Source organism: Heteronotia binoei, chromosome 2 (genome assembly GCF_032191835.1).
Source record: "Heteronotia binoei isolate CCM8104 ecotype False Entrance Well chromosome 2, APGP_CSIRO_Hbin_v1, whole genome shotgun sequence".
Lineage (NCBI taxonomy): Eukaryota > Metazoa > Chordata > Lepidosauria > Squamata > Gekkonidae > Heteronotia > Heteronotia binoei.
The window spans coordinates 17367813-17380030 of NC_083224.1; the positions used below are offsets into that span (position 1 = coordinate 17367813).

General features: G+C 38.0%; 1 protein-coding gene across 1 annotated transcript in view; it reads left to right on the forward strand.

Moving 5' to 3' along the window:
- Nucleotides 1-1138: 1138 nt before the first annotated feature.
- The window catches only part of LOC132567235 (zinc finger protein 850-like), a 75901-nt gene continuing 64821 nt past the window's right edge, over nt 1139-12218 (forward strand). The window contains exon 1 of the mRNA XM_060232923.1: nt 1139-1825. Within this exon, the coding sequence (XP_060088906.1) occupies nt 1139-1825 (687 nt within the window). The remainder of the gene's footprint in view (nt 1826-12218) is intronic.

The following is a 12218-nucleotide window of genomic DNA, read 5'->3' on the forward strand; positions in this document are numbered from 1 at the left end:
ACAAAGAGTGAACCATTGTTCTTGACTAATATTACTTTGAAAATTCTTTGACCATCTAATCATTGTCTCTTTTACAGCTTCGTCTTCCAATTTTATTTGAATCAGATAGTTGTATACCCACTTAATTACTTTAGTTTCCCTTGTCAGTAATAATTTATCGAAATCAAAGTTACTTTTTGTAAAACCTGTCAGCTTATCCTTATTATACTTTGCGACTATCTGGTTCATTGTCCACCAGTCAATCTTTATTCCCAACAATTCTAATTCCGTCTTATTTTTCAAGTTATTCTTTTCGTCTAAAAGATCTTGGTATCTAATCAACCACCTAGGGGTCTTCGTATATATTAATTTTCTAAGCTTTAGCCAAACATCAAAAATGGCTTTGCGAATTAAGTGGTTTTTAAAATACCTTTGAACCTTCGTGATATACCAGAGGTTTGCGTGCCAACCTGCTTGTAAATCAAAGCCCTCTAGAGCAAGCACGCGCGTATTCTCTAAAGTTATCCAGTCCTTCAACCATAATGTCACACAAGCAAGGTGGTACGTTTCCCAATTTGGGAGGGCGAGTCCCCCGTTTTCCCTGTGATCCTTTAAAATTTTCCACTTAACCCTGGGTCTCTTGTTTTGCCAAATAAAAGATTTAGTCAGTTTATCTATTTTAACAAAAAAATCTTTCCTAACAACAAAATCGTTTGAAATAAAAACATAATTTTGGGGAGAGGAGAGGGCGAAGCAGAGGAAGAGGTCCCAATCCACACGAAGGGAGTCTTAGTGGCTGAACTGATCTCTTTGCAGAACTTGGCATTGCAGCGAAGCCAGCGTGACTGGCCAGTGTGACTGATATGCTCTAAGTAAAGGATCTTGAATGGTCTTAGTTCTAATTGACGGAGAAGATTAGGAGATTTTTATTTTGTTTATTGCATGGTGTTTAGTTCTTATAATTGAAGGAGGGCTGCCGGGTGGGTAGGAAAGGAAGGGAAAAGGAGAATAAAGAAAGGTAAATAACGCAAGGGTTTTAGGGAGAATTGGCCAAGATTTATTAACCTGTTGGGGGACACACAGAGGAGAGGGAAGGAAGTATTTAAAATAAGAGTGAAAGTTAACAGTACAACTAAACAGTAAAAGGTAACCAGTAACAATGTCTCAGCAGGCCAAGACAAAGTTCTCCCCTGGACAGCCCAAGTCAGTTGGCGCATCGATCCCGCAAGACGCAATTAAAGAGATCCAGCAGTCGTTTCAGGAAGCCCTAAATCAGACCCAAAGGATGTTAAGTAATCAGATGGAGGGGCTGGGAAATAAACTAGAAGCACTAGATAACAAGTTTAAAGAAACAAAGAAAGACATCGCAGAGGTAGTTAAAATCACAAGATCCATAGAGGACAAACTTAGATTAACAGAGAATAGGGTCGTGGAAATGGAATTAAAACAAGAGGAACAGGATACTAAATTGATAAGAATGGAATTAGGTCAGGCAGACTATATCCTCAGATGTTTGAATATTCCTGAGGAGAAAAATGAAAACTTAGTCAGTGTTTTGGCCGAAGCTTTGAACGAAATTTTAAGGATGAACAAGGAGGATGTAGAAAGAGAGTTTGATTATATTTACAGGGTTAACTCTCAATTTGCAATAAAAAACGACCTCCCAAGGGAGGTGCATGTTAAGTTTGTCCGAAAGCACGTTAAAGAACGGATATGGCGAGAGATACGGGAGCATCCTCTCATGATTAAAGAGACCAGGATAAAGGTTATGCGAGAAATTCCTTGGGCAGTTAGATCCAAGAGAAAAACGTACATGAACTTAGCACAGATGTTGCAAGAAAAGGGAGTAATATATAGATGGGTGATACCCGAAGGATTACTGTTTACCCATGCAGGTGTTAGACATAAGATTGACTCACCGGCCAAGGTTGAGGAATTTATAAGAAACTATACTAGGAACTGGTCAAGGAATTCAAATAGGGGGAATCCCAAAAATACACAGAGTAGAGAGAACCCAAGTGAACTTAAAGAGAGAGGAGACCCAGTCTATACTAAAGAGCAAGAGGAAGGAGAGGTCGAGCAAGAAGAGGACTTACCCTATAGAGAAACAAGACTACAGAAAAAAAAGAAAAATTTCCAGGGGGAGACCAAAGATTTCTAAGACACCAGTATGACAAATCAGATGAAGATACTATCTGTAAATATTAATGGTTTAAATTCTCCAAAAAAAAGAAAGCGTGTATTCCTCCAATTAAAAAAACTAAATGCAGATATAATTTGTTTGCAGGAGACTCACATGAAAAGGAAAGACGAATTTTTATTGCGAAATAAGAAATTAGGGAAAGCGTTCATAACGTCTGAGTTAGAGAAGAAAAAAAGAGGATTAGTAACTTATGTGAGAGATGACTTAGAAGGTAAACTGGTCTTTCAGGCGACTGATGCAAGATTTCAAGGTATTGAAATTAGTAATGACCACCAAAAATTTCTATTGGTCAATATATATGCACCCAACGATTCTCAGGGGAAATTTTACAAGGAGTTACACCAGGAAATAGGCTCTTATGATTACGAGAAGATTTGTTTGATTGGAGATTTTAACGCAGTAAACTGCCCGATATTAGATAGAAGCCCCAGGAATAACAAAATTAAGGCATCAAGAAGTAACACCCTACCCGAGCGATTTTATCATATGGCAGATGAATTTACTTTAGTAGATGCGTGGAGGACCCTGTATCCAAATAGAAAAGATTTTACTTTTTTTTCTAGCAGACATAGTACATGGTCTAGAATTGACATGGTTTGGGTCACGGCAGGACTAATGAAGTCAATTGAAGAAGTAGAAATCTTGCCCAATACCTTAGCTGATCATAACCCAATTATGTTATGTATGACGGAGGTGAAAAAGAAACCCGGATGGAGAATGAACCCCAAACTCATGGAAGATAAACAATTTTTAACATATCTCAAGGAAGAGATGATTTTTTTTTTTCATTCCAATATGCAGAATGAGGTATCTCATAGGACTCTTTGGGAAACAAGCAAGGCATATCTGAGGGGTTTAGTCATAAGTTACAATGCTCATAAGAGGAGGCAAGATAATAAAAATTTGGTAGAGTTAACAGAGGTAATGAAAAGAAAGGAGAGACAACTAAAAGAAAAACCTACATTACAAGAAATTAAACTAGAATTAAAAGTCTTGCAGCATAGGATTCATGTATTATTCCTGGAAGAGATGGAGAAAAAGGTTCGTTATGCTAAACAGCAATTTTTTGAGTCAGCAAATAAGCCGGGTAAATGGCTTGCATACAGAATTAGGAAAGAACAGGAAAGAAAAATAATAAGAGTACTGAAGGATAAGGAAGGTAAGCGAAAATCGCTCTTAGAAGAAATAAAAAAGATAACATGGGAATTCTATACACATTTATATAGTGCGACTGAGGTTGATCGAGATAAACAGAAAGTTTATTTAGGTAAAAAGTTATCGCTAAGGTTAACAGAAGAACATACTAAATAGTCCGTTTTCAATTTTTGAAATAGAAGAGGCTTGGGCTAAATTAAAACGTAATAAAGCGGCTGGTCCAGATGGCCTCCCGTCAGAATACTATATGGTCTTTAAGGAAAATATCATAACTTATTTCAAAAATTTAATAGACGAGGTCTGGTCGTTAGGTAAAATCCCGGACTCATGGAAACATGCTAATGTAGTATTAATTCCAAAAACTGTGGAAAACTCTGAGGACATTGGAAATTACCGTCCCATATCATCATTAAACGTAGATTACAAGATATACTCCACTATTTTGGCTAATAGATTAAAGAAAATTATGAGATCTATAATTCATCCAGATCAATCAGGGTTCCTCCCCAAGAGACACATGAGGACCAACATTAGAATCTTATCAAATTTACTGGAATATTACGAACTACATAGGGAGAAACAAATGGTGTTATTATTTATAGATGCTGAAAAAGCATTTGATAACTTAAACTGGGAATTCATGTTACAAATGTTAAAGGTAATGGATGCTGGAGAAGACTTCATTAGAAATATTTAGGCAATTTATAGTGAGCAGACAGCAAGAATAATTATTAATGGTACAAAAACTGAGGAGGTTAATATCTGTAAAGGTACGAGACAAGGGTGCCCACTCTCGCCGTTATTATTTATCCTGGCTTTGGAAATCCTGAATAATAGCATAAGGAATAATGAAAATATCCAAGGTTTAAAAGTGAAAGGAGAAACATATAAGGTATTATCCTATGCGGATGACATGGTTATGATATCCCAAAATTCCATGAAATCAGTCGAGGAGATCTTAAAAGAATTAGAAGAATATGGACTTGTCGCAGGATTAAAAGTGAATAAGCAGAAATCCAAAATGCTCACAAAAAATATGTCAGTTCAGGAAGTGCAAGAAATTGAAAAGAAAATGGGGTTTAGTTGTGAAAAAAAAGTTAAATATCTTGGGATAAATATAACAAGTAAATGCAGCAATTTGTACGATAATAATTTCGTTCCATTGTTAAAAGAGATAGAATTTTCTTTGAAAAATTGGAGTAATTTAAACATCTTTTATGGGAAGGGTTGCACTGATAAAAATGAACATCCTCCCCAAAGTGTGGTTATCTTCAACATCATCTAAGAACCCACAGGGGGGAAAACCATGTCACTTTTTAGCCTAAGGGTGTTGAACGGATTTTTTTACAGTGATCTGACAGAAATGTCACTTTGTTGGGCCATGTGTGCCCTACAGTGTAATGCCAGGTATCAGAGATATTAACTTTAGAAAGAACATAAAGGTAGTCCCCTGTGCAAGCACCAGTCGTTTCCGACTCTGAGGTGACGTTGCATGATGGTTTCATAGCAGATTTTACAGGGTGGTTTTCCATTGCCTTTCCCAGTCATCTACACTTTCCCTCCAGCAAGCTGGGTACTCATTTTACCGACCTCGGAAGGATGGAAGGCTGAGTCAACTTTGAGCCAACTACCTCCCTGTATGAACCCCAGAGAGCGCTGAGGTCAGCTAGAAAGAACCATCTGAATATCCCTGGGCCAAGGGAGGCTAGATTGAAGACCACCCGGGATCGGGCCTTCTCCATAGCAGCTCCCCTACTGTGGAACCAACTCCCGGAGGAGGTACGGGCCCTGCAATGTTTAGACCAATTCCGCAGGGCCTGCAAGACCCACCTCTTTAAAATAGCCTTCACTTAATACCGAGCCAAGAAAGTCCTGTTGGATATGTTTTACGTTTTAGTCACTGAATTTTATGGAAGGTCTTAACTATAGCACCATAATGTTAATCTTATGCAAGTTTTAATGATTTTAAGGATGATTTTATAATTGAAATTGTAATTATTGTATATTGTTTTACTTGGTTTTACTGTACATTGTATTTACGTGTTGTGAGCCACCCTGAGCCTGCTTTGCGGGGAGTGCAGGATATAAATAAAAAGTATTATTATTATTATTACCTAAACCCAGCTTCCACTGGGATCGAACTCAGGTCGTGAGCAGAGCTTGGACTGCAACCCAATTAACAATATTATTTTTTACTTAATATACAAACATACTTACTGAATGATCAGCCTTACAGTGTTTCCTTTATTTAGGAGTCTTTGATAACTCACCTCTCTTTCACTGAATTACTCCATCCAAATCTTCTCTTCCACCTCTCCCACAGTTGTGCTGTAGCAATATTGCGTGTGCTGGTTAGGTCTGTATCTGTAAGTTGAGAATGTAATTTTGATTCCCTCTCCAGTTTAAATAGACGACGAAGAAGAAGAAGATTTTAGATTTATATCCCGCCCTATACTCTGAATCTCAGAGTCTCAGAGCGGTCACAATCTCTACCTCCCCCCCCCCCACAACAAACATCCTGTGGGGTAGGTGGGGCTGAGAGTGCTTTTACAGCAGCTGCCCTTTCAAGGACAGCCTCTATAAAAGCTATGGCTGACCCAAGGCCATCTCAGCAGGTGCAAGAAAAAAGCCTAAGAGTACAGGTTGTAATCTTTATTAGAAGAAAGGAGCAAGAGTCCAGTAGCACCTAAGAAAATTTGTCGCAAAGCATGAGCTTTCTTGTGTCACTTCACACTTCTTCAAATAGAGCTAGAACATGAGTCCATTGGTCCTTATATCTTGGGGAAATGGAGGGACTTCAGATGCCAAATGACAATAGTAGGCGTTGGTAATGAGACAGGAAACCTAGGTCTCAATTCAGTCCTGGAGGATGCATTGCATTTCATTATCTGTTGCAATTCAGCAGTCTCTCTTTCTAAGGTGTGTCAAGTGCTGCACAGTCTTCATTAATGATGAGCTCTATGTTGATTTAATCATAGAAAGCTTTATTGATATAACAAAGCTGTTATAGGCAAGACTAGGTCTGGATAGAACTGGTAAACCAGGTACAGACAGATATATTGTTTGGTTCAGACTGTTATTGATTGAGTCAAAAGTGCCCTTTACCTACTAATGAAGCAGTACGCCTTCTGCCCCCCCCTTTCACGTTGCACTTAGAACCAGCTGCAGCCAAGCTATGGTCTCTGAGAGTAGAGACCCAAGCGGACCATATACCTCAGGATGAAAAAAGGATACATGTAAGTTTCACAGACACAATACGTGACGATTTAGGTGACTGCTTCTACAACTACAATGCCTAATGTTACAAGAATCCGTTTCAATATATTTGATTCAGTTTGTTAATAAAAATAGGGGATATAGAAAAAAAGGGGAGAAAGGGAAGGAAATTAATCATTTTATTTTCTGCACCATTCATATGTGAAATATTATTCCATTATTTACATAATCAAGCTTATAGGCTAAAAGTTTGCTTTAAGTAATCTGCTAATTCACACGTGAACTTTTACAAATGCGGGGATAAAAAACAATACGCAACTTTTATAATATAAAAATTTAGAGCGAAACGTTCAACCAGTCGTAAAAAGGTTTCCAAATTTGTTTTACATCTTTTATAGATTTGCCCTTCAGAAAAGATGAAGGTGGGTCCACTTCCGCAGACTCTAGGATCTTGTCTATTAAAACTTGTTTTTTCGGTATTTCCTGCTGCTTCCAATGTTGTGCAACCAAAATTCTTGCTGCTTTTATGATACGTGTCATCAAATGTCTTTATGTTACAAGAAGAAGAAGAAGATATTGGATTTATATCCCGCCCTCCACTCCGAAGAGTCTAAGAGCGGCTCACAATCTCCTTTACCTTCCTCCCCCACAACAGACACCCAGTGAGGTGGGTGGGGCTGGAGAGGGCTCTCACAGCAGCTGCCCTTTCAAGGACAACCTCTGCCAGAGCTATGGCTGACCCAAGGCCATGCTAGCAGGTGCAAGTGGAGGAGTGGGGAATCAAACCCGGTTCTCCCAGATAAGGGTCCGCACACTTAACCACTACACCAAACTGGCTCTCTGAATCTGAACCAACATGGAAGTGCTCATGGCAAGGGACACTTTGACAATATGCCATTGAAATTCCTTTGTAAGAGAACTGTTAATCTTACATCAGCAACTGAATGTCTGGGAAGTTAAATGTTCCCCCACTAGTTTTTGAATGTTGTGGTCTCTAATTTCAGAGGTACGTCTATTTATTCCTTGTATCCTCCTGGACCAAACTGAGACCTCGGTTTCCTGTCTCAGTAGCAATACTGGTATCTCCAACACGCATTATCCCTCTACATATCACACCTAATCTATTCAAGCTCAGTATTGTGATTGACCTGCTATGGCCATTCAGCATCTGAAATCAACTTTATAAATTTTATATCTCCGATACCTCATGTTATATTTTACAATATGCACAGCCTGCACTGACAAAGTGACATTTATGTCAGAGCCATCCCTCGTAGCGAATGAGTTTTGATGACTCTCCTAGAACCCAGAAAGACGGAAGCGTGGGCATACGTGTAACTGACCGGATCTACAAAAAAACTGAGCTGAGAGAGTCAGGTTTATCCCCGATACTAAAACAAGGAGCCCCAAACAATCACTGAGGGTTCCAAAGGCTATCAGGCAACTGAATGTGAATCCTAGTGGGCCTGCTCCCTCTCGCATGTGTCTGTTACGGGGCCTCCCCTGTAAGCCGAAATGCCCTCAAAACGAGGTTGGGGAATTAGTCAGGTGGGCACCTGGCTCACTAGGGATCGTTTTCCCAATGTATACAAGATTAACCATCCAGAGAGTAATGCTTAAAATAATAGGGACTCTAATTTAGTAAAACCAATTAAAAGTTATTGAGAAAAATATAGTCTTTCATACAGGATAAAATGCTCATACAATCACACATACAGTCCTAGGAAATTAGATAGATAGGGGAACATAAAGGATAGACACACAGGGTAATATTTACCTATTGTAGTCTTCGAGGAAGGCTCCAATGGGCAACGAGTGAGGGCGCGGGTAAGGGACCCGAGACTGATCAGGAATCGGGGATGGATCTATGCAGCGGAAGGTGGGATACTGATAGAAGCACACCTGTGGGTAGCTAGTCCACAGGTTATAAGGACTCTCTTGAGCCCTCGGGGGATGGGAGGAGAAGGGGGAGGCTCTGCAGTGACCATAAGGGCTGGACTTCTGCAGTAGGCAATAGGAAGGTCATTGGTGGCACCAAATTGGATGCCATGGCTGACCAATGACCAAGTTTGGTCCAGGAGTACCTGAGTAAACTTTCAGGTTGAAATGGACCTGAGGCGGCTCCAAGGTGACAGCTGGGGAGAAGAATAGAGATGACTACTGGGTGGGGAGCACTTAAGATTAGATGGGCTTATCTAAGAAGGTGACAACAGAGAATTAATAATAATATATATACACATATATGTATGCATATATATATATATAAATATTACTAATTTATTTTATTTTTTCCCTAACCCTCTGCAATTCCACAAAGTTATTTTAATAAGTTTAGACATTTTTATTACTAATTTTGTGTCTAATTATTTGTAAGCAATCTAGCAGGAAAGCTTACTAATAAAATTTAACAAACAAGATAACTTCGTAAACTACTAACTATATAACAATCCTCAACTAGTGGGACACAGTTCCACTCCTCAAAAGAATAAGAGGCTTAGGAGAGATTAATTAAAATACTCTCCTTAAGGAACTATAACTAACTAACAAATTATTACAAATACAAGTATTACTGTGGGGGCCGTTTTATTAAATTTAGCTTAGTTACAATAACCACTCTTCCCTCCATCTTCAAGTTGTATTTTACTATGAATAACTCTTAGCAGTATGAAGAATGCTATATTAGATTCTTTATTTGATCTACATTATATTCCATCTTTAATTAATATCAATCCTTTCCTATATTATCATTATTGTTATTGTTTTTCCCCCTTTAAACAAAGATCCTATACTAGAAACAAGATCTTGTTAGGAAAAATATTTGATTGTCAAAACTGAATCTATTACTCCAACAAAATCAATATTTACAAGAACATGTATATGCCCTTAGAAATGGTGTAACTTTCAGGTGATTAGTCAATAAAATCTATAAACAGAATTCAGCCTTAGAAAATCAAAAGATACCTACCAAATGTTTCACAATTAATACATATTATCTTTAAAAATAATAGGTCTATTACAAGAACAAAATAAACATATTGGCCTAGGTATCACCCGGATTAGACAAAAGACTTGGCTCTGACAGGAGATGGTCTTCCTCTTCTTCTGTCTTCTAGTCTTTGTCAAGGGTTCCGTTGGACAAAGGAAACGACAGTTGGGTTGATGGTCCATTCATTGGTCTATTACTCATTCATTAACAATAAGCCTTCTGTACATTTGTAAACAAATATTTTCCACCTTAATATGCAGTACAACATTGTATTTAAAATTATACTCTGCCTAGTGGCCCACAACTAACCGGCACTGAATGCTGAATACTGAATATTGAACACTGAACCTGAAATTGAATTTGAACTGAGTGTAGCTCTAAGACCGCTGTCTGATTTTAACGTTTATGTATATAACAAATGTTTAGATTTTTAACTATAAATTATGAAATGTTAATTTTAATGCTTAATTTTATATTTTTATGTTAGTTTTATATGTTGTAAGCCGCCCTGAGCCACCTGGTGGGAAGGGCGGGATATAAATCTCAGATAAATAAATAAATGAAATAATGATTCAATATCACTCTGGTAGATACAAAAAAAAAAGTAATATTGTTTTCCTTACAATAATTATCAATAAGAGCAGGCTCATTAAATTATTCCATAAAGTATTACCTACAAAACAAATACCTATTATCATAAATTAACTTTGAATTAATAATAATATATATACACATATATGTATGCATATATATATATATAAATATTACTAATTTATTTTATTTTTTCCCCTCTCAAATTTTCTTTTCTTTTTCTCCCCCACCCTTTCCTCCCCCTCCTTCTCCCCTTCCCCTCCTCCCCTTTCTCTACCCCTCTTCCATCTATTTCCCCACCCTCTCCTTCTCACTCTCCTCTCCCCCCAAAAAACTATCCCCCATCTCAATAAAACTACTGAACTAAACATCTTTACTGCATTTTGTGTTTCATATCATACAAATCTAACTTTAAGAACTTATCTAAGAAAGACATATTTGACTTGACCTTGCTACTTTAAACAAGAATACCAATTATTAAACTCTACAACCATAATCAGTTTTGTTCTAAGCACTAAACTTGACTAAGTACTTATAATTAATTATTGGAGTTAAAGTTGCTTATCCTATATGTATATACATATTTCATTTTAAGCAACAGATTATAATATAATGACTTAGATCATAGGAAAAAATTGACATCAGTCAGGTTCAATTTAAACCCTGGAACCAAAGAAAATCTTATGAAGTTCACATCAGCATAAACACCCCTGTAGATTCAGCGGCAATAAAGGAACTTCTCTTATCCATCCCGAATCCTTATTTGTCGCCGGTCTCTATAACGGAACGAAAGCAGATTAATATAGTATTTGTTACAGTCTAAAGATCCTCATTGGGCACAATGTTATGAAAACATTTTAACTAGGCTAATTTTCCTGTTGAGAGTTAGACATCAGCATTTCTTCCTCTTCCTGGGTGATTGGAACGTTAAGAGCTGTCAGTAGCGCTTTGCCTGTAATACCGTCTGAAGCCTGGAAAAGCGCGCTATTTTTGAAGACCAAGATGTCTGACACCGGACCCCACTGAAATCTGGTTCTCTTTTCAAAGAGTTTTGAAGATGCAACTTTAAATAAACGCCTCTTCTTTAATGTCTTAAGTGATAAGTCAGTAAGGAATAAAACTTTTTTCCCTTTAAATTTAAAGTCATATTTTCGCGCCTCCCACAGAACTGCATCTCGAAGCTCCACTGAGTCAAATTGCAAGAGGATATCTCTGGGTTTGTTTCTCCCAATAAAGGCTTTCGACCCTATTCCATATGCTTTACTAAAGGCATTAGGTGAAAAACCCTCAAGATCTACAGTCTTTTCAAGCTATTCATTCATTAGTTTTGTTATTGTTTTATTATCTTCCGTGCCCTCCTCGACCCCCCTTACTTTCAGATTTCGCTCACGCCAACGATTTTCTAACTCCATAATTCTCTCCGTCACCCTTATCTCAAAGCTTTGAAGGGCCTTTATTTCATCTTGTGCTGCATAAATCATCTCCGTGGCATTTTCAGCCACTTTAGAGGTTTCTTTCAATTCTACCGCAAGGGAATCAAGTTTGACGTTAACTGGTTGCAATAAGTTGGGCATCGAGTTCGTGAAGAACATACAAAGCTCGTCTTTAAAAGTAGCTAGGTCTTTTTTTGTAATAGGAGTTCCGTCATTCTCCTCACTGGAATCAGAACGAGGGGGAGTTAGTAACGGACACCATTTTCCCACTCTTTTAAGGGCCGTTATCACCTGGGGATTTTTTGTTATAAGTAGAGGGAAAAAACTTTCTACCGGTTTAGCAGCCTTTTTAACTGATCCGGAATTCCTTCTTGCACCTCTCTTCATTTTTCGGGATGACTGAAGCTATTCATAGTGTCTTTAACGCAGGTAAGGAGAGAAAGAGATCAGAGCTAGTTTAAAACACGTCCGCCATGAATCAGCGACGCCCCCCCCCCCAGACATCTCTACATTCACAACTCTGTGGCTCCACCATGCTGCAAGAATGTGGTTACAAACAACCGATCCTCATGGATCCGCATAATTTCTACATCGGGTCACATCAAATTTATCAATTCACTTATCTTGTCTGTAGTCACAGATGTCAATGCAAGAA